At 50.8% G+C, this 22883-nt stretch overlaps 1 protein-coding gene across 1 annotated transcript; it reads left to right on the top strand.

Moving 5' to 3' along the window:
* Nucleotides 1–4994: 4994 nt before the first annotated feature.
* FOSL2 (FOS like 2, AP-1 transcription factor subunit) lies at nucleotides 4995–22536 on the top strand. Its single transcript, XM_042789699.1, has 4 exons — nucleotides 4995–5282; nucleotides 11222–11476; nucleotides 15206–15313; nucleotides 16800–22536. The coding sequence occupies exons 1-4, from the start codon at nucleotides 5184–5186 to the stop codon at nucleotides 17307–17309; spliced, it is 972 nt and encodes a 323-aa protein (XP_042645633.1). The 5' UTR covers nucleotides 4995–5183; the 3' UTR covers nucleotides 17310–22536.
* Nucleotides 22537–22883: the final 347 nt, after the last annotated feature.

Genomic DNA, 22883 nt, shown 5'->3' with positions numbered 1-22883 from the left:
CGGCAGGACCGCTGGCTTCGGCACCACGCCGCAGCTGCTCCGCCAGCCTGGCTGAGCGCTGCCAGGGGCGTTTGGTGCCTGTGCTGCTGCGGGCCTGCCCTGCTGCTGCCCTGCCTGCATCCCGGGCCCTCGGCATCACCCAGCCCCGCTTCAAAAGAGGGAAGAGCGTCACAGATGCTGGCTTTATCCCGGGCTTTTATTGGCACCAGGACTGGGAAAGAGTTAAACGATGTCACCTCATCACCTGGCAGCAGTAAGAGTGGCAGGACTAGTGTCATTACCCTGAACTGGACGTATGTCAGCGCTCATCCCACCGGGAACATGGAGCCAAGCCAGCTGCATGCTTAAACACAGGGATAGTCTCACTGTAGTCACCTGAAATGGAGGGGAGTGACTCCCTGCCCTAAAGATACAGTGCGCTGCTGGAGGGAAGCCCTATGGCCACCGTGCGTCCTGAAAACCTATCGGCAGGAGAAAGGGCTCTGTGGTCCGACAGTATGTGGGTAGGAAAAGCACTCTGCTTGGCAAAAGGTGTTTGCCGAACCACGTCCAGAAGCCCTTTGAAGGAGAAAACCTCCGTTCTCCCTTGGATTCTCTGGAGTATTTAATAAATAACTGTAATTAAGTGTGAGGTGGTAGCTTAAGAGCTCGTTCCCAGAAGTTAACATCAAAACACTTGCTCTTAGCACTTAGAGAGACAATATGAAAGCAGACTTTGCACACAGATGAAAAGTAGAGTTGTCGGGAAGGGCTGGAGAGCCTTGGAAGCCCGTACACTGCTTCTTCAGAGAGCTGGAGGAAAAGGTCCCGGAAAGCAACAGAGTCGCTTCTGTAGTAGAAGTCCTTTTTAACGAATGGTGACCGAGATAGCACCAATCTGGGGAGAGGTGGGACTAGGTTTTAAGACAGGAGATGAGGATTTGTGTGGGGAGAAGGGGCGTGCGCCCTTTCCTGGGCTGTCCCGCAGCACCCTGCACCCCGCTGACGCGGAGCAGCCTCAGTCCCACCACCCCCAGAGCCGCCCCCCAGCCCCGGGGTGGCCCTGCCCCACAGCGGGGACAGCCACAGCACGTCTGGGCTCTCCTGCACTGCTGGCAGTGCACGTTGGAGGCAAAGAGATTACTGCAGACCTCTTCACAGGAGTTGTCTATAGGGATGTAGAAAAGAAGAGCGAGGAGAAAGAGAATCATGGATGCGATTTTTTTAATCGGAAAACAATTGTTTTGACCTTTGGCAGGTGGCAGGGCATGGCTGGAGCAGCCTGGCGCTGCCGGGGAGGCTGGAGAAGGAGGGCCTAACTGCAGGCTCTGCCACGCGCTTGCCAAGGGCCAAGTCTAAGCCGCTGCCATGTGCCCTTATCCTCTGCTCCTGTAAAAACCTGGTGGAAAGCATTCCCAGGTCTGAGTTTCAGGTCTCCTAATTGCTGCCGAAATTGAGAAGCGTGAGGAGCCAGGGTCTCATTTGACTTACAATGATCCTCTCCTGCCCTGGAACCTGGGCTGGTCTTAATTTGTCTATGGTTCAGGCAAGAATGGACTAGGCAGACGTACATGTTATCTCTTGTTTTTCTGGAAGCAGGGAGCCTATTGCACAATGAAGCTTGGTCTGGATGCGGATTAAAAATGCATGTGTCTGGGGCACCGCGAGCCAGGCTAGTCTGAGTTACTTTGATCCAAAAAATTAAAAAAGTATTACAAAGGGCTGATATGGGAATGAGGAGGCTCCATGGGGCTGATTATTTTTTCCCCATGGCACAAACTGGTCACTTCTCTATGTGTGAGCCCACTTTAGCCAGAGGGGCTTTGCGTTCCCAGTCCAGAAAAAAAATCTAACGAAGTCAACATAAATACACCGTAAAACTTCTGCATCGCATCTTGGGGCTGTGGGTCAGGCGCTCGCGGAGGGCAGGGTGGTGCCGGTCCGCTTGTGGAAGGGAGGTTTGTCACCCAACAGGAGCTGAGGGTTTGGCCTCAGGTGCGCTTTCAGCTTCCTACACTTCTTACAGGGCTTTTAACTTGAGGATTTACAAGTGTCAACTAATTGCATCCACATTAACTGCAGCTGAATATTAAAACAGCACTTGAATGTCATTTCAAATGAGCTGTTCCCAGACTTGGGCTCATGCAAACTTGGCAGGATGGGGTGGATGTGCCAAAATCACGTTGGAATAATGTTTGAAAACAACACTCAAAATGTTTGCACTTGAGCAGAAACATGGGGAAAGCAGGTAGTTTAGGTTTAATGATCTGCTGAAGAAATAGAAACAGTTATCCTCTTGCAAAATGCCTCAGCACTAGTGCTCCAGCACCCCCCATCTCCACCCCCCCGCCTCTGACGGTCTCTCTCCCTGGACCAAATACTTTTGCATTCCTCGCTGCACAGTAGCGTGGTTTTTACAAGCCCACCAGCCTGATTTAAAACCTGACCGAAGCCAGGGCTGGTGACCCCGGGGTGACGGCAGTGGTCCTCGGCAAACCCCGGGGCCAGCAGCAGCCTCCACCTGGGGAGAGCCAGAGGCAGAGCCAAGGGAGGTGACCAGCCAAACCCCAGCTCCGTTTGTTAAAGCTTCTCTATTACAAATGCGTGTTTTATCCCATCTCTCTTCATCTCTTTACAACAGCAGCCCCCGATTCCTCTCACATCTTGAAGGAATTCTCTTTCCAGCAGAAAGAAGCACGTGCAGATCATCTGCCTGACGTGCAACCCAAGGGGGAAACCACGTCAGAGCCTCGCTGTGCCTGCTAAAGCACCTCTCCCCCTCCCCAGCCCCTCACTCCCAATGCAGTGCGGGTTGGAAGCACGGGGTTATTTTTACAGCCCCATCCCCACCTCCCCCAAAGTCAGATGCTGAGGCTAATTTGGATGGAGAATTTCAATTGCCTGGAAAATGAAGGTGCTGAAAACCAAACAGCACCGGCAGGAGTTTCGGTCTCAAATGCCTGGCTCGGTGTTAAAAAAATCCGGTGCTGAAGACTGATGACCGATGGGCTGCTTTTTTCAGAGGTCCCTGAGGGCTGTGGGATTTGAGATGGGTGCTGCTGCTCCCTGCCGAGGAGGGCAGCGCTGGTGGAGGAAAGCCCATTACTCTCAGATGAGCTCCTGTGGGAAAATACTTTGTCCATGAGACAGCTTAAATGGGATTTTATAGCTTGAACTTAGATGACTTCTCCTTCCCTACCAGCAAAAAGGACACGCTCAGGGCTGGGAGAATCCTCCAGGGAGGGTGAAAAATTAGACATTTTGGGTCTAAGAGCAGCATTTTAACAATCTGCAAACTAGCATCACGGCTGTGTTCACTGCAGGTCATCCAAGAGCACACGCTCTCCGTGCGGACAGCTCTGCCCTGTCTGCTTCTGCCACCTTCCAGCCCCTGCCAGCCAGTGACCTGGCAGCGCCACGGCCAGCCGGCGGTTGTGGTCCTTGCCCCGTGGAGTTCTACTGCTGTCACCTGCACTTCCCGGGACATACACTGCTTTGGAGGCCTGGAGTGGCTCTGCAGTGAGACCTGAGGAGGATGGAGGAGTTCACGAAAAGAAAAAAAAAAAAAAAAAAAAAAAAGAAAAATAAGTAGAAAAAATAAAATGTGAAAAATAAAAGGAAGAAAAAACATAAAAAGAATAAAAAAATAAAAAGAAGACAAAAATAAAAAAAGAAAATAGAAGAAAAAATAGAGGAAATATAAAATAAAAATAATTTAAAAATTTCAAATAAAATAAAACAAAAAGAAAAATATTAATAAAAAGACCATATAAAAATAAAAAATAATAAAAAAGCAATAAAGAGGCAATAAGAATAAAAATAAATAAACTAAATAAAAATAAAACAAAATTAAAATTGCTGAAAATAATAAAAATAGGTTAACGCAGCTATAAAAACTAGCCGAGTCTGACACTTGGTGTTTACTGCTGCCGTGACGAGCCGGACCCGCGCCGGGGTGCTGCCGGTGCCCGCAGGGAGCAGGGCTGCTCAGACCGCTCGTATCAAACCCCGCGCCGCTCCGCGGGTGGACATTCGCGCCCTGTTCCCCAAAAGCCGCCCCCCCCCCTTTACTTCCCCCCACTTCCAGCGGTGCGCCTGCCCCTTTAAATCCCGGCGGCGAAGCCAGGGAATCCCTCTCGCAGCGCGTCATCCGCGGCAAGGAAACCCGCGCTCGCGTCGTGCGACGCAAATGACCATTTTTGGCAACGTGCGACAACGGACGGGACCAAATGGGGCGGGGGGAGGCGGGGCCTGACGGGAACAGGACGCCGCGCCGCCCCCGCCGCTCCGCCCCCCCCCCCCCCCCCCCCGCCCGGACCCGCGCACGGCGCGGGTCCGGGCGGGGGGGGGGGGGGGGGCGGAGCGGCGGGGGCGGCACGGCGGGCGCGGCGGGGGCGGGCTCGCTCCCCGTCCCCCCCCGTCCCGCCCCCCCCCCGCGGCGGCGGCAGGTGGGAGGCTCCGCTCTGGCAAAGGTGGGGCCGGTGCGCCGCGGGTTTGACGTGTGCGAGTGCACATGGTGCGGCGGCGGCGGGCGGATAATAAGCGCGGGGGGCCGGGGCGATGCCATTGCTCTGAGTCACCGCGGGCGTGCGCGGAGCTCCCGCTCGCCTCGACCGGGGAACCGCGGGGCGTAAGACCCGGTTGAGTCACCCCGCGCCGGGAAAAGGGGCGGTTGGCGGCGGTGGTGGGGTGGACAAGGGCGGGGGGGGGGGGGGAGGGGGGGCGGAGGAGAACCGCTCCGCCTGCAGCCCCCGGGGCCGCGGCCGCTCCGCCGGCGGGGCGAGTCTCGCCGGCCAGCGCGGAGAGAGGACATCGGCGCGACTGCCTGCGCACGGCTGCGCTCCCACCGAGCCCTCCCGTCCCGTCCCATCCCCTCGGCGCTTCGCTGCCGCCTCACCGCCTCAGCCTCTTTTTAAATTTTTATTATTATTACTTTGATTATTTTGCCTTTTTTCCTTTTTTATTTTTTTTCTTTTCCCCCTCTCGTTTCCCCTTTTTCCCCTACAAAGCCTTTTTTTTTTTTTTTTCTTTTTATTTTTTTTTTTTTTTTTTTTCCTCCCCCTCCTCTCCGCGGAGAGCTTTGGGAGGCGAAAGGCAGGAGCCGAAGAGGTCGGGAGGGAGAAGGGGGCGGGGAGACGGCGAGGGAGCGGCGGGTGTCGGTGCGGGAAGGCGGGGACGCGGCTCCCCCGGCCCGACCTCGGACCATGTACCAGGACTACCCCGGGAACTTCGACACCTCCTCCAGAGGCAGTAGCGGCTCCCCGGGACACCCCGAGACCTACTCCAGCGGCGCAGCCCAGCAGGTAGGGCCGGGCGCTGCCCCTCTCCCCCCGGTCCCTCCGGGGGCTGCTCCCGGCACGGGAGTTCACCGCCACGCCCGGGGAGCGGCGCTTCCTCCGCGCCGCGGGGCGGGCGCCCGGCGGAGCGGCGCCGGTAGCCCGCAGCCCCCCTGCCCGGCCCGGCCCGGCCCTCCCCTCCCTGCCCTCCCCGGGGCCGGTGCCGCGACCCTTCCGGGCGGGCCGTTGAGCGGGGTGCCCCCCTCCTCGGGATGCTCCTTCGCGGCCGGGGGCGTCGTGGGGGAGACAGCGACCCGGCCCCGAGCGCGGCCGTGGGGTGGGGGGAGCGCCCGGCGGGCTGCCCCGGTCCCGGGCGGAGCGGGGTTCGGGGGGTGTGTTTGTGGGGGGGGGAGCCCGCCTGGTGCCGGGGCCAGCTCGGAAATCGTGGGGCTCCCCCCCCCCCCCACGGGCAACTCCTCTGTGAGGCCGGTAACGCAAACGGACGGGCGCATCTGAGTCTTCCTCTCCTTCCTGCTTTTGTTCTGGCCGGGAGCTCCTCGGTCCTCGCCGCCCCGTCCCGGGCGCTGCCCCGGGATCGCTCCCAACACTTCGGGCGTCTTCCCTGGGACTTTGGGGAGGTGCCGCCCGAGCGACTTTCAACCGCGCGGTTGCAGCTACCTTAAAACACGCAGGAGGCGTCGTGCAGAGGGCTCTAGCTTTTTCAAGCGTCTAAAAGTGATCTCCCCGCTTCTCACCACCCCACCCCCAAACTTTGCCTCCGCGGCGGTGACTCTCTTTCTGCCTTTCCCACCGGTGGGACCGAGGGCCGGCGGCGTGCCGCTCCGTCGCTTTCCCGGAGCCGCCGGCCCGGCCGCCCTCGGGCTGGCCACGGCTCCTTCCCGAGCAGGAGTTTCCCGGGAGCCGCCGGAGCTCCCCGCTCCCCCCGCGGGCTCCCGCCGCCGGCCGCCGCTTCAAGAACGGGAGAGATTTCCTGTGGAAGCGGCGTGAATCCACAGACCTAAAAGCCTACCCGGGTGGTTTCGCTATTTTGTTTGATTTTTTTTTTTTCCCCCCTTTTCATTTTCCTAAGAAAACATCTCGGAATGGTTTATATGCCCACATCGACTAAATCCACCACTCCTGGGGAAGGCATTACACAATCGGGCCAGTTATACAAACCTGGGTTATTTCATAACTTGTTTACATCAGCTGGCCCAACCTCACTCTTTTTTTTTGCTTTTTCAGAGTTGGGCTCTCCCCCCCCCCCCCTCCCCCCTTCCTCACAATATTATAATTTCTTGCGTGGCTCGTATGAGCGAACTGGCAGCGTGAACACATTGCTATCTTCGCATCAAAAAGTCATAGGATCTTTTTTTTTTTTTTTTTTTTTTTTAAAAAAAAAAAAGTAAAAAGAAAAAAAAAAAAGTCCAGTCTTAAACTTTGCCAACCGTACCAGCCCGTGACATTCCTCACATTAAAGAACTTTTACCAGAAATGACTCGTCGCCGCTCCCCGCCTGCTCCAAAAGCATCTCGCTGGTGCCCTCTGCGGGCTGCGGACAGAGACTTCCAGGGATTGTAGCTCGGCCCCAGTTTATTCCCTGTGTTACAGTAAATGCCAGGACAAGGTGGGGGAGCGGGAAGGGGGGGGCTGAGAAGCTGGAAACGCCCGGCAAGCTGCAAATCCTTCGCTCTCCCTGTCCTCCTCTGATTCAGCAGCTGCGCTGGATTCAAGCACTTGCTGCGGGAGGTTGTGAAACTCCGGTGCCACTTAATATCTGAGCTATCGAGGTCTGACTGATAACTGGGTTTTCCCCTTTTTATTTTCGGGGGCTGCGTGTCTTCCCCAGGCAGCTGCTGTGCATGGTGCTTGATACGGGGGCCAGAGCCCAGTTCCTAGGGTTACTATCTGGAACGGGGCTTTGAGCAGGACACCGGCTTAGCAAGAACATAAATGTTTTCTTTAAGAATCTGGGAGATTTCTCAAGGCCTTGCGCGTCGTATTTCCCTTGATCCTTACAGATGTTGTAGATTAGGATCAAATGTAAGCGTTGCCTTTACCCTAGCAGTTGGTCTGTTCTGCTGATTCTGGTCTACAGAGATCTGCAGAGCTTTATCGCTACAGAAAATATGCATTGTAGAAATTTTTTCTTTAGTGTTTGCTTTTTTCCCAAAGCAAGAAAAGATGCATCGGTCACATGTTTAAGTGGAAACTGTGTATCTGAGCCAAAACTTTGATGCTTTTTAATTATTTTTCCCATACAACGCAGCAGTGGAACATTTTTCTTTTAAGTTGCGTGTCATGCTATTTTCCTAATCACTGACTTGCCATGTGGTAAACATAGACTTTAATGGGAAGAGTTTGTGTACGCTTTCAGATCGGTCGACTTTCCCCTCGGATATCCCAGCGCTGTGTCCAGCTTTCCTTTGAGGAGTTGCTCAACATGGGAGAGCCATCAGGGGCCTTGTATTTATTATACACCCTATAGTTGATAAATGAGTAGTTGTTAATGATCCTCTGGGTGGTTTTTTGGTGGTTTTGTTGTAGGCTTTGGGGTTTTTTGTGGCCATTGTACCCGTTTCTAGACCGGTTTCTGGGTGCTGCTCAGTGCTTTGCAGTCACAGATGTAAGCGAAGGTCCAGAGGGGAGTGGAGGCGCAACGGGGTGCGGTAGAGAAACTGCTTGTTAAGATGGAGAAGGGAACCACAGAACCAAAACCTGAAATGTTCCTGTGCTGCCCGTGCTCCTAAGTTGTAACGTCGCCTGTCCCAGGACTCACTGGAGACTCCCTTGACTACGGATTGGGGGATGCTGCTCTCCAAGCCAGTATTTTTAAGACAGAGCAGAGACTGACCTCAGCTCTTGGCACTCTTAATAACAGGACTCTTTCTGTTTGCTGTTGAGTTGTTGCTTTTTTTTTAATGATACCTTCCTTTGCGAGTTGCTTGGGTCAGGAGGAGAGCGGTGGCTTCGTGGTTGAGCGCGTGCTGCATGTGTAGCCCTGCAATCTGGCTATCACCACATCTTTTCTGTAGCGCTGTGAATTCCTTGTAGATAAGGAGAACTGAGAGCTGGCAGAGAATTGCCTCCAGGAGCCTTTCCTGGGTCAGGAGAGGGGAGAGCTGCAGGTGTCCTGGGCGAGAAAGTGGCAGGAGGGGGTCTGGAAAGAGGAGAAACGGGGAGGTGGGGGTGAGGGCAGGCGGTACTGGCAGGGGGATGGAAGGTCTCTGAGGGGAGGAGGAACAAGGAGAGCAAAGCTGGGGCTGTGGTTTGGGGAAAGGTCTGGAGCCCCAAAGTGAGGAGGCCAGTGCTCAAAGCGGCTGTGCAGGAGAGGCGGTGGGGGAATTTGGGGCCTGGCACTGGAACCAGCAGAGTCCCAGGGGTTGGAGCTGACAGCCACCAGGCAGAGCGGGGAGGGGGACCGGCAGCATTTTGTCACAGCAAAGCTGATCCAGTGCAGTGTCCTACCTAGCAGGGAAAGCGAGGTATGTGGGGAAAGCCTGACCAGGCAGGAAGCAACGCTTGTAAAACCCAGCAGTAGCCTGAGCGCCCCGTATCTGAAAATTCAGTTGGTCACAGCAGCGTGTCAATTAGTTATCTGGAAAGAATACTGACTTGGGAAATACAGAATACAGGTTTGGGGGAATTTTCTTAAGCTGCTTTGAGGGATTAGAAAGGAAGTTGGTGACGGAGATGGAGCAAGGCACGGACAGAGTCTGGTCTCTTCCCAAGTCTGCAAGCAAGCACTGTGGAGCTGCCAAGAGGTGTGCCTGAATTGAGCAGTTCCCCTTTGCTGTCCAGGTGTCCACTAGTGCTAGGGAAGGGTCCTAGGTTGAACACAGGAGCCATTGCAAGTAGAGTAGTCACCCTATGGATAACTCGGAGCCTGATCTTTGTGTCAGACACTTGTATCTTATGTGGCTGATTTGGTGGTGGATCTGGCTCTCCTGACCTCCGATGGGAATTTTTAGCAGGTCGTTAGGTGTGGGAGGCTGCAGTTGCAGTAACCTTGCACTGGCACTACTGCAAAGGTCGTTTGCTCTGGAATGCAAATGGTGTCTTTGCATAGCAAAGCACCAAAAGATCTCCAGGCTTTGACAGTTATAGCTTTCTTTTTTCTTCCCTCCCTGCCCGCTGCTTTTTGGGTACAGGAGGGATGGTGGCACAGGTAGGTAAAGGTCATGGTAGAAGCCACTTGTGGGGCTGGAAGCAGAACTTGTGTCCCTCAACTCGAACACTTGTGGTTCAACTAGTCTTGCACTTCCTCCCTCCTGCGTGGTCAAGGTCCCTTTGTGTTATGGTTGTGGAAGCACCAAGGCATCCTCTCCTGTGCTGTGTGGTCACAGCACAGCCTACACTGGGCAGAGTAAAGAAGGGACTTGGGCCCGTAAATTCCTCTGTAGTGTTGACAGTTTGCAGTTTTGGGTCTCTGTAGTTAATTGGGAGAGGTCACAAAGGTGGCATGCACTCTGAAATGGGGGGCTTGCTGAGGCTGTGTTGGACTTGAGCTCCAGGCGAATCCCTGGGGTTTTGGCAGAGCTCTGCCAAGGTCTTGGTGCCAGTGTCATCCTGTCTGTGCAATTCCCACATCTGCTTAACTGGATTCACTCCTTCCTTCTCTCATACTTTCTTGCTAGAATTTGAGCTGTCCATAGCTCTTAAGTCAGCATTTGTCAGTATTCAAACTGGATCTCCTGATCTCCAGGCGTTGGCAGCTGGGCTTCTTATGGCTAATACTGGCCTGAAATACTATTTGCAGTAGCCTTGGTTTAACAAAGCATTTAAGGTGCTTGACTAGGCACACCCTGAAAAGGAAATCTGTGTTGAAGTGCTGACCCTTATCTGGGACGCTTACCTGAGCTGAGGTCAGGCTGATGCAAGGTCTCTCGCTTCTCTGGAAAGCTAGCTTGTGGGCCCAAGAACGTGCATTTTTCACAGGATCATTTCAGGGCTTACACATCAGTGGTAGTGACAGCTGCTGGCCCTAGAAGCCCTGTCCCTTGCACAGCGATTGCTGGAGCAAGGCACGTCTGTCTGTAAAACTGAGTCTAACCATTGAAATCCTCCTGAAGGAGCTCAGCATAGACAAAAGCATTCTTTCTCTCTCTCCTGCTTCCCCCTCCGGGGACAAGCGATTGTTTTCCTTGCAGTTTAGTGCCAGCATATTATCCAGATGGATTTACCTCTGTCTGAAACAAGGTGTACATGTATTTTGGAGGAGATCATTACCTGCTGCCTTGGTTTTACTGCTGCCTTGTTTTGTCTAGACAGTGCAGAGAGCTGCAGGGAACTTGTCCGATCTGAAGCCTAAGACCTATTTTATAGGCTGCTATTAAAATACATATCCTCGCACGTAACCATCCCGGGGCTGGGTTTCTTGCCTTGTGTGTGCGGCGAGCACAGAACCACTGAACAAGAAGCAAAGCAAGCTGCTGTTCTTGCCGTACCAAACCCCACACGGACCGAGCCCAAATTTCAGGGGAATCCTTTGGTAGAAAAAGACTTTGCTCTGCTTGGTAATGGCATTTCAGAACTGAAGTTTCTCTTCCTTTTCTTTGGACTGGCAGAGAAGTGTTTTTCTAGAAACTCCTTAATTCCCCTTTCGCTCCACGCCGGAAGGAGCGGTGGGCACAGGCGGGAGGCAGTGGTGGGGATGTTGCCTGGGAGGGGGGGCTGGCATAGGGGGTGCTGGGGAGGCGTGGGGGGGGTGAGGAAGGGGGCTGGGAGAGGGCAGGGCTGCTCCGGAGGGCAGGCGCCTGAGCCCAGTGCCTTCCTTGGGGGGCTGCGGTGGGTGGGGGCAGCCTGGGATGCTGCAGTGGCACCGGCAGCCGGTGCCTTTGCGTCGGGTGCTGCGTTGATCCTCGCAGGTGCTGGTCCTGAGGGCCTAGCTGGCTTCCGAGTAACCACTCATGTTCTGCTTTCATTGACGGTTTCTTCTCTTTCTCTCCCTTTTCTGCCCTGCCTAGAAATTCCGAGTAGATATGCCAGGATCAGGCAGTGCTTTTATCCCCACGATCAACGCCATCACAACCAGCCAAGACCTGCAGTGGATGGTCCAGCCCACCGTCATCACCTCCATGTCAAGCCCTTACTCTCGTTCCCACCCCTACAGCCACCCGCTGCCCCCGCTGTCTTCAGTGGCCGGACACACGGCCCTCCAGCGACCTGGTGTGATCAAAACCATCGGGACCACAGTGGGCCGGAGACGAAGAGATGAGCAGGTAACCACAGCAGGGAGAGCGGCGGGGGGTGCCTCAAGAACAGGCGTACAGAGATTTTTCCCCTCCCACACCCCCCCACCTCACCCTCTCTCAGGATCTCCTGGCACCCCCCGGGGAGCGCTGAGGTCCATGCCCTGTGCTGTACAGATGCTGGGGATTCTCAGGATGACGTAGGGTGTAAGCCGGAGGGGTGATTTTGTTGCTGCTTCCTCACGGTATGGTGAGACTTATCCAATCTCCTTCAACCACTCCGCACCACCGGGCCGCGTTGCGGCTCGGTTTCAAAAGCAGGCGAAACTCTGAAGTTGAGCCCTGGGTTTCAGTTTGAGTGTCTCTGCCACTCCAGGCAGAAGAAAACCTCTGAGTGAGCAGAGGAGCTTTTCTGTAGGTCCTTTACAAATCTGACACCCAAATCACATCAGCTGGTGTTTTATATCTGCTTTGTGGCTGCTAGCGCAGCTCCAGTCTCACTTTTGAGCGATACCACCAGTACCAGCCAGCACTGTGCAGGGAGGAGCAGCTTCCCTAGAGCACCTCGATTCTAGTAGCAAGAGCATTCTGGGTGTCTGGGGTCTAAATCCACCTTCCCACTGCAAACATACAATCGCTTGGTCTCTTTACAGCAATGAGGGTGGGGATCCCATAAGTAGAGATTTTTCTGGTCCCAACCCAGTGGCATTTTCACAGCTGGGTTGGGGTGCCTTGTACAACTGCTGTCCTGTGCTCAGCCTCCTAATGGGATTACTGAGCTGGGACTCTGGATTCTGTACTAGAGCAGGGCAGTGGGCTAGATGCAGGCATCTTCTGGAAATCCTTTCAGCCCTGTCAATCTCTTCTCAGTGAGAAACAGCCTTCTCTGGGACTATCTGGTGAATAGCTATCCACAGTGGTAGGCTGATTTCTTTTTAAAAAATAAATAAAATTTTAAAAATCTGAATAACCTACATCTCCCCTAATTGCTCCCAAGCAGCAGTTTGTGTGGGTCGCTGCAGAGCCGTGTAATGAGATGCACTGCACACCCTCGGTACACAAGCCTTATTGGAAACAGACCTCACGCAATAGTGTGTGCTCACCAGCCCTACTTTTACTTCCACGTCATCTGTTTTCATTCACAGTCTGATTATTTTATGTGGAGTCGCTGTCTGGTTTAGACCTAAGAGACAGAGAAGGGGTTAAAGTCACTTGTCCAGAGTGAGCCACACCTCTGTGCGGGGAGCTGGTATGGGTACACTGAGGACCCGTTTTTTAGGAGGAAGGATGGGGCAGCCGTGGTGGTTCGGGTACATGCCAGCCCTTGCCACCAGCCGGAGCTACCTCCCGGTTCCCTGGGTGCAGGGCTGGTGTCCAAAGCCAGGGAAGTTCTCACAAGAACTGGGGGAATAATTAGTAACAACTAATTTGTTTGACAAATGCTGCCTCTGTGTTCACAAATTGGCCGTGAAGAGATCACCATATTCTCCGCTTTATTTGTTGTTCAGAGTTATTTGCTGAAGGATGCCTGCCAAGCAATTCCTGGCCTGTGGCTTGTTTGCAAGCCGTTCACTGTGGGTCATTCAAAGCCAAGTCTTTTTTTTATTAGACACGTGCTAAGGCAGTACCCGGGCACTTTACCGTGGCTCTTTGGCTCAGGTTTCTGCTGTTGGTGCTTTGAACACCCCATCGGAGTGCCTTTTTGGAAAACATTGTGTAATGCTTTATGAAAAGAGCTTGTTTTGATGAACATTTCTGCCAGCAAATGCACGTATTGGGCTTGGACAAGCTACAGATAATGCGTACAGCAGGGGCACGAAGAGTGCCAAATCCAACCGCTTTCAAACAAATCCAGCAACCACTGACAGAATATTCCTTTTTAGACCTGGTATAATATTAAGCATGTATGGATTAGGGGCTTCAGCCCCGTCTATGAGATTTTTGCAAAGCATAGACTTCAGGACGGTAATTTACAAATGACTGAAGGCCCTGGGAGGAGAAATTTCGGTCCAAACATGTTTCAATGATGTCTGTGCTTCTAAAGCACGGAAGGGGTCTTGAATACTGTATGCAGAGGCCCCAAGTCAGCCCAGAATCTGTATGCATGCTTAAAGCTTTGCTGTACTGCAGATACTTGTGTGCAAATACATTTTTACCCTGAAAACATACAGGCTGGAAAGTGAGCAGGCAGAGCTGTAGTGAAAAGAGTGGTGCCTGGGGGGGTTCCTTGATGGGGGAATATGCCAAAGACCCGTCAACTGCTGTCCAGAAGGGTGGAGGTACCCCCCCACCCCGAGATGGAGCGCTGTGATCTGCTGATGGAAAAACTTTCAGGCCCAAAACCTGTGTCCTGAAGTGCTCGTGTTGCTCAATGTACATCCAGGGGCTCGTGCTGCGTGCAGGTGAAATCGCAGGCATGGACTGGGTCCAAAAGAAAAAAAAAAAAAAAAGCAGAACTGAGCTAGGGGAATGCCCAGAGGCTGAAGTAAACTCCCCAAAACTGCAAAGATTGAAATTAAGGAAATATAGCAAACAAAAACAAACCAGAATGAGGTTAGAGTAAAGCTAACGCTAAAAAGAAAATATAGTAAAAGAGTGCATGTCTCATTTGCGATTGTGACAGCTCCTGAAGATACTAAAACTGAAAGCTTTTATGAAGAGGTTTTTCTTTCCGTTCTCCACTAGCGCTACGTGAGATCTGACATGTGCTTTGCAGGGCGCTTGTTTCACTTTTGTTTGCCATCGCTGGGCCAAAGCCCCCCCCAGCACACGCCGGCCCAAAGTGCGGGGCACGAGGCTGCTCTGCAGCGGAGGAGGGTCCCCGCGGCGCGCCCTTGGCGCCGGCTCCCCCCACGCCGTGGGCCGCAGCGGGGAGCTGGGCCGCAGCGGGGAGCTGGGCCGCAGCGGGGAGCTGGGCCGCAGCGGGGAGCTGGGCCGCAGCGGGGAGCTGGGCCGCCCCGGCCCTCTTCACGGGCTGCTGTCCCGGCGCCCCAGCCCCAGCAGCGGCGCAAGCCGCTCTGCCGCTGCTGGGATTTGTAAAACCTCGTCTCAAACCCCAAAAGCTAGGCCTGACTTGACCAGATCTTGCGGGCTCCTGCTCACTTCCTCTGGTTTCGCAAGCGTGTCGCTGGATGGGTTTCTATGGAATTGCTCCTGATTTACATCAGTGAGGGTGTCAGCTGGCCTCAGGAAGCCCTTGATACCACTGGAGCCTTGCCTGCTGATGCAAGAAGCACAGTGTGTTATCTCGCTGAGTGCTCGAAAACCTGAGGTCAGATTTTTGGGTGGTATAAATCATTGTTGCTTCACAGACTTCATGGGAGCTCTGCTGATTTCCCTGTCTCCCCCTCCACCCCATCCCCGACCTTCAAGCTAACAACTATTTTTGTGTGGGAAGCAGCAGATATTTTATTTCAAGAAAGAGAGGCACTTTCAACATCGTGCTCTGGTTTTGTTTAACGTACCACCCAAGTTGTGAAACAATCAGAGCATCTTTTATCTGTTTGGCCTTGGTGCAGATTCACTGTCCTCTTACACAATCTTCTCCCTGCTCCATCTTCTCCTTGCCCTTCTGCTAAGACCCAGTGCAGGCAGAGATACTGTGTGCTTTCATCTTCTGCTGACATCAGTCAAGAGGGAGAGTGCTCAGCATCCTGCTGGATCAGGCCTTTTTCCTTTGCGTTGCGGTTAAATCCTCACAAACTTCAAGGAATGCCTTGCTCAGATCTGATTGTGGGTTTTCTTGGCACTTGCCCACAGCTGTCGCCCGAGGAAGAAGAGAAGCGAAGGATCCGGAGAGAGAGGAACAAGCTGGCAGCTGCTAAGTGTCGTAACAGGCGTCGAGAGCTAACAGAGAAACTCCAGGCGGTACGTGCTCTGCATACATTTCTCCTTCCTTGTCGCCCACCCCTTGAACCAGCTCGAAGGTCATTGCTTTCCCTCTGCTAGCACGTTTGAGGAAGATCCTACAAAACACACACTGCCTTCCCCTTCCAAGGCTGCCCAGTGGCGTTGCTCCTACATCAGCGGCAGTGAGGTCTCAGGTCTGGATCTCAGAAGCTTAAATTCCCCTTGCTGACTGCCCAAAGTGTCCTAGGAGCTGTCTTCCCTAATAGCTTCCCAACTTGCATGGGTCTCCCTCCGTAAGTGGAAATAAAGATGCTGTGCACCTCAAAGGCAAGCTTGAAGGACAAAAACACTGAAGATGGTAGGATCATCTGAAAGCTGTACAAAAAGAGGTAGATGTTATGTGTACCTGACAAAGCTATGTCTGTCAGGCTAACCCTTCTTTGGTGGGGGTAACTGATTTCCTGCACCAAGGAAACACCGCAGAAACGTGTGGTCTGGTGCCACAGGGGTAATAACTAGTTAAGCTGGAGAAGGCAGGGACAAGCACAAGAACCATAGGTGGGTATGGGACTGGCTGAAAGGGAGGCAAGGATGGGTTGTGTTGAAAGAGGCTGGAGGGAAGGCTCCAGCGCTCCTGCTCAAGAACCAGTCTGGGGCTGGTTTTATTCGATGAGCTTATTAATAAGCGCAGCAGTAGCAGTGAAAGCACACCAGTGAAACGTGCTGCTGACTCAAATTCGGGAGGTATTCTCAGTGTAGGGGAGACAGGACATCCTGGAGGAAGAATTTAAGGATCGTCATGACTAAAGTAACAGAAGTGAGAGGAGTGCAAAGTGGAAAGTCATATCCTGAAGGACTGGGGATGAGTTCTTTGTGAAATGGTGAGCTCCTCACACAGGAGGGTACTAATTGCTTACAGATTGACTATGAGCCATCAGTGAGATGTGACCATGGGAAAGGTAAATGTATTAATCCTAAAATGCATCAAAAGATGATCCTTTGAAGATGAAAGTGTTAGTCCTTTGTGCAAGAGTCAGGCAAGTCTCAGTCTTAATCTGGACTATGCACTACACAAAGAAAATGGAAACAGTTTAGAGACTCTGTACGCTACCTCTGTCTAAGTGAAAATAAATATGACTTAACCTAACACAAAAAACTATGGGAGGAGATCTGAGTCCTCTCTGCTAAGGTGTCTGCCAGGCAGACAGCAAGGGAAAAGGGTAAAGCTGCAGGCCAAGACAGAGTGGTAGAAGCTGGTCATAAGAATATTCAGGCAAGCTCATAAGAAGACTATTTATAACCCTTAGATCAGCAAAGTTTGGAAATAGCTTACTGGTAGACACATGAAACACCAGATGCTCAGGTGGCAATGACCTGGTGCCTGCCTGACTCGTAAAGAGTCTGGGGTGTATCTGCCCATGCCAGGTGGGAACTGATGGCCATGTTCCAGGTGAGGAGCAATTCCAGAGCCTCTAATATTTACTTATTCTGCTTTTGTCTGCAGGAAACTGAAGTGCTGGAGGAGGAGAAGTCAGTGCTGCAAAAGGAGATTGCTGAGCTCCAGAAGGAGAAGGAGAAGCTGGAGTTTATGCTGGTGGCTCACAGCCCTGTTTGCAAAATCAGCCCCGAGGAACGTCGGAGCCCACCATCCAGCAGCCTCCAGAGCGTTCGGACTGGAGCAAGTGGAGCAGTGGTGGTGAAGCAGGAGCCTGTGGAGGAAGAGATCCCATCTTCCTCTTTGGTCCTTGACAAAGCCCAGAGGTCTGTCATTAAGCCCATCAGCATTGCTGGAGGTTTTTATGGGGAGGAGGCGCTCAACACTCCCATCGTGGTGACCTCAACACCAGCCATCACTCCTGGCTCCTCCAACTTGGTGTTCACCTACCCCAACGTGTTGGATCAGGAGTCTCCTCTCTCCCCGTCCGAGTCCTGCTCCAAAGCTCACCGGAGGAGCAGCAGCAGCGGTGACCAGTCCTCGGATTCCTTGAACTCTCCCACCTTGCTGGCATTGTAATCCCCCTGCAGCCCCCCATTTTGCCAGTGTGTTACATCCCCCCCAGCACCATGGGGGGAGCCCCCCTCCATGGGATTAGAGACAGGCACAGGATCATTCAAGCACAAGGGCAGCAAGAACAAGGATGGGGAAGTGCTGCAGCTCCGGGAAGGAGAGTGAGGAGCAACGCCAGCTCCCTGGAGGCAGGAAACGGCAAGGGTGGGACTGATGCACCAGGACTGTTTGGAGAGGGTGACGTCCCCTCAGTAGGGACTGCCTATGGAAACTCCTTCACAGCTGTGGTGGACTTGAGGAGCACTCCTGGCCAGGACTGAAGGAGAGCTGCAGACAGTTTCTAGTCGTCCCTTTCCTTTGTGAATTGATCTGATCGGTTGTGCTCTGTGCTTAGATCATTCTGGTTAGTTGATCTTACAACTTCTCTCTTTCCCTCCCTCTCTCTCAATCTGTGCTTATCATTTCCAATGTTGTCAATCCCATGACATTTCATCCAGTTGCTCTGAACTCTAAAGGCTTGTTAGGATCTTTCCTCGGGAAAGGCTGTGGGAAACATAAAAGGTTGCCCAGGCGGGAGGGGGATGGCTGGGAGGTCCAGGAGAGGCTGCGGGGGGGACCAAGAGGAGCCCAAGGGCTCAGCAGCAAGGGCAGAGCTTGTAACTCTGCCCTGGGGCACAAAGACTTCGATCAGAGACAGCAGGAGGTTCATGCGGAAGCCTTTCTTTTTTAAAATGTAGATATATTTATCCCCTTGGGCTCCTCAAAAAACAAGTTAGCATCTCAGGGCCAAAGTAGCATCAGAAAAGCTGCTGGGCTGGCACTTACGACTGTCTTTGGCAGGGTTTTACCCCAGTTTGGTGGATATCAAATCTGCTGCTTGTTGTTTACTTTTCCTGGGCTGCCTGCTGTCTAGGGAGTATTGCATCTTCCTCCCCATCAGGACTCCTGACTCAGAGGCTGATCTCTTCCTGTTAGTAAATCCTCCCCTTGGCCATATTTGCAGAACACGCTACCAAAAAAGAGGTGGCACCACATGCCCATAAATCTAGGCTGGAGACTGGCAGCAGATAAGTGGGTGAAACTAGCTGGATGTACCCTTGCTGATTTTTTCATTGTTGGGAAACAAAGCAGTGTGCGTCCACCTGTTGATACCAGCGGGTGCTGTTTCCTCAGAGATTCCCAGTTTCTGAGGTTGGGGGGAAGGCAGTGGTCTAACCTTGCAGCCCAGACCACAGGGTGTTCCTGGACAGGCAGGAATCGCATGGTTGAAGTGATGACCTGTTTGAACTAGAACAGAGCTTCTGATAACCTCTGGTTATGAATGACAAATTGACAGTAGAGGAAAATCGATTACCATTGTTTGCTTCTTGGTCTTTGGCCTCTGTTTATTTTTGCATTGTAATTGATCTGGTTTTGTTGGGGTTGATTGGCCTGAAGACAAAAAACAAATCAGAGGGCTCCTCCCCTAGCCCTGGGTCCTCATCTTCTCCAACCTGTGGACTTGGCTGCTACCACTCAGTGCTCACAGAGGGCACAAGCTCTCCAGTGCTGATGTTCACTACTGAAAACAGTAAGGTGCATAACCTGTTCCCACTTGGAGCCAAGTTCAATTCCTGTTGATGCCAAGGCACTGACGAACCATGACCACGTGCACACTAGGATTGCCCAGCTTGCCAGCTAAGCGGCTTAGGGGGATAGCTCTTTGGTCCTGTCTGTTGAAGCTGTGGTGGCAGCTATTTATTTTGGTGTGAGATTTTCTGGTTCTTTTATTTTTATTTTTTTAAATCAACTGAAACCAGGGTATTTCTTGGTCAGGCTGGACCTGGAGAAATGCAATATGTGATTATAGGGCCAGTCCTGTGAGATGCTAAACTGCTGGAGTCCCCACCAACTCCACTGGGAATTAATAGGGTTCAGCCTCGTGAAACCAGAACTTGACTCAGCAGTGCTGGCTTCCCTCAAACCCTGGCCACTGCCCATTCCTTGAAGCATTTCAAAGGGACACTACTTTGGCTCTAAAGGTAGGCTTTGCTTTTTTATTATTACTATTTTTAATCCCAGATATTTACCAAACCTGCCAGAAATAGAAAGATAGGAGTGATTTTTTTTGCTTCATTAAGCTGATTGCGATTCAGGCTTTTTCTTTATTGCTTAGACACTTCCATCAATATACCAGTGCTAAAGGTTTCAAATTGAGCTTACACAATAAGTAAAATTAACAAAGGAGTCCTCTTGTCCTTACATGAACATCAAAACTTCCTTTTTAATAAAGTAGACCTTAAACTCCCCGTAGTTAGCACAGGGGATCCTGTTTTCATAGGGTTTTATGTAGATGATATCACTTTAGGTGAAACTGCTGCTCCTCTGTCTCCATTTTGCCAGATGCTTGTTCAGGCCAATCTGGGTTGAGAATCTAAAACTGTTCAATAAAATGTCTCTGCCTGTCACCTTCATCCATTTTTGAGCAGAACGCAACCTTGACAAGTGGTGAATCCTAAAGTGATGCAGCTACTTCTGAGGCCAGCTGACCAGGATCACTGTCTCCCAGAGGATCAGGAGCATTCCTGCTAGGGCTTTTGGGAAGTCAGGTGCCACCTCAAACTGAGTAAGCCTAACTCCTAGTGGAACAACAAAAACCTACCTTTGCTTTTGCTCACTGAATCATTGCCAAAAGGAGTTGCAGCTGGCCCTTGCCTGCTGCCATGTCATTGGCCTTCTCGGAGACAGAACAGGACAGTCCCCTGTCCTGTCCCGTGATGCTGATGGGAGCCATGTGAAATTGCCCAGGAAAGAGGATTATTTTCTCTTATCTGGAAAACCCCCAAATACCTTGTGCCTGCCCATCTAGTCCCTCAGATCTCTCAGAGGATGTCTGTGTTGGGATTGCTGGTCTCCTGCGTTCAGTATTTTGTGGATCAGCTTTTGTTTAGTTTCTGGCACACAGGTACAACTTGAGCTCTGCTGCTGTTCTGATCTGGCCCTGTATTCTTCTTTTCAGATTTACTGGTGTGCTCTTTGGGAACTGACTGTCCTCCCTATCCCCAAAATGGTGTTTTCCATGAGTACCTTCCCTGCCAATTCATAAATGTAGTGTTTCTGTGTTCTGCGTGTAATGGGGATGTGGGAGCTGTTACAACTAGTGTCTGACCAAGAGCTGTTGAAGTTAGTACAAAAAGGCCCAGGGAATTTCAGCTGGTATTGGGTCAACCCACTAGTGATTGGCCCAATTAATTCTCTAATAACATCTTAAATTAATCAGTGCCAAACTGGGAGGAACAGTAGCAGCTGCATTGAAGGAAACATTCAGCTTCCAGGTGGTGTTTGCCATTCCAGTTTTGCTCTCATTCCTCCTTCCCAGTTGTGGCATTACCTTTATCCATTCCTTTCTCTTAGGTGTGGAGACTGGGTAAGTCTCAAACTGCTTGTGGTCTGATGGGATTTGGGACCAACCTGCTGGGGACAGTAGCTCTCTTGTGTTTTTATAATTATTATTTAAATGATCTATTTAGTTCATCTGAACCTTTAATTTTGCTGCTTACTGTATGTAGGATCCACCTGGCCTTCATCCTAAATGAAAAGAAAAAAACAAAATGAAAACAAACCTAAGACACCTCCCTCCTCCCTGGTATCTTATTATTTATTGGCAGGCAGCCGTCTTGTGCCTGCTCCAGCAGATCTGCCCGCCATTAATTTAACATCCTCCCAACTCACATTCCTGGTGTTTGGTTGTTGCTTCTTCTTTCCTTTTTTTTTTTTTTTTTTTTTTTAATTTTTATTTTTGTTGTTGGGGTTTTATTTGTTTTTTTTTTCATTCTAAAACAGACTTCTGAAATGTAAGAAATCTTATGACACTTAAGTTCATTTTCATTAGGAAGGCCAAGTCAAACATTTTAAGAGGTGGGGGGAACAATCTACATTTTATTTCTTATTTATTTATCATGTTTACATCTTTATTTCTGTTCAAGACTTGGATATAATAAAGAAAGCATTAAAAATACTCCAATCTTTTTTTAGGCTAATAATTTTTTTTTTTGATTCTTTAAATAAAAGATTCTGGGTTTTGTTGTTGTCTGTATAAAATGTAAAAAGAGATATGTTTCTAAAGATGCATTATCATTCCTCTGTGAACAGTAGGTGGAGTTGAGGACAAATCTCAGAATACAAGATAATAATAAAATCCCATCCTGGTTTACTTAATTGTTCCCCTCCTATCCTGTATGATTAAAGGGTTATTCCACTTTCTTGTTTGTGGTTACTTGATATTAAAACCATATTAAAATGTGTAGAAAATAGGTATCCAATTGTTTTTGCTCAGTGAGAGGATAAACTGTTGTATATATCTTGATATACCGTGTAGTTCAAAGTAACATCAATAAGGGATAGTGCATCTTTATTAGAGCGATAAGTTACTTGTGTCACTGAAGTCTACTTTAAGATCCTCAGATACAGAAAGGGCCTGATTCTGATTCCATTCTCCTGGGGACAAATTGAAAGCATCAGGAGCATTTCGCTGCCGCAAAGCAGGTGTCAGAGGTGGAATCAAGCCTCAGTGATTAATAGGCAGTCATGAGGATTATTGAAGGTTTGGGGGCACCATTTTTTTTTTTTTCCTCAAAAGTGTTAGATCATGTTTTTTTTTTTTTTTTCGTCTGCGGTGAAATAGTTTCTGTCGAGGTTCTTAAAGGTGACTGCTGAATCAGGACCCTTCTTTGTTCATCATGATATTGATATCATTCTTGCAGTCCTGGAGAATCTCAGCTCTGAGGCATTCTCTATGGTGTTGTCTCTTTTCTGTTCTCATTATTTTACTGAATTACAGGCCTACAGTATTTGCACTAAAACAAAAAGCTTGTTAGAGAAAGCTTGCTGCTATGAAAGAAAGAACATATTAAAATGGTTTTGCTTTTACAATTTTAACTGAGTAGCATTTTGTAGAATAAAATCAATTTAGACGGAAAAGAAAAAATGACTTTTCTTTTTTCCTCTGCACCTTCCCCCCAATACTCCTTTCTTTTCCTCCCATTCCTCGGTGGTGTGATGTTCCCCTCTTCTCCATTGGTGCTCAGTTGTAATGATTGGCTGTATTGTTGACTATGCTGCTGAGAGTTATGACACTTGTAAATCTTGTTTTAATGACATTGTGGACACTCTTTTGTATAGCAAGAGCTAACTGGAGTTCTCTCTCTGTTAATTGAAGTCATTAAAAAGCTCCCTTTGCCATGAACAATTAAAAGCTTGCATGTTCCTTCAATATGAACAAATGGGTACAGCACTGCCAGGTGCCTGGTTGTAGCACATCTCAGGGCTTCTTTCATTAGAGCACCTGCAATCCAGACAGCTGTTATCTGCAACAATGGTAAATTGGGCAGAGGCTAGCAGAGCAGACCACCTGGGCTAAAAGGCAAATAATGCATTAATCCTTTCACCTTGGCTTCAAAAAGAAAGGGATTGAGCTAGAAAATGCATGCTGGGGTGACTTTACTTTCCTCAGCCAGAAGGACTCAAAGCTTCTGCTCTGAAAACGGGGTGGGGAGCATGGTTGCTTCACTGGCAGTAAAGAGGAGGTTAAGATGGGATTCC

The sequence above is a fragment of the Tyto alba genome, unplaced genomic scaffold (genome assembly GCF_018691265.1).
Source record: "Tyto alba isolate M040663 unplaced genomic scaffold, T.alba_DEE_v4.0 Super-Scaffold_16, whole genome shotgun sequence".
NCBI classification, from domain to species: Eukaryota; Metazoa; Chordata; class Aves; order Strigiformes; family Tytonidae; genus Tyto; species Tyto alba.
Note: the sequence above shows the minus strand (reverse complement) of the source record. Positions and strands in the feature narration are given on the sequence as shown.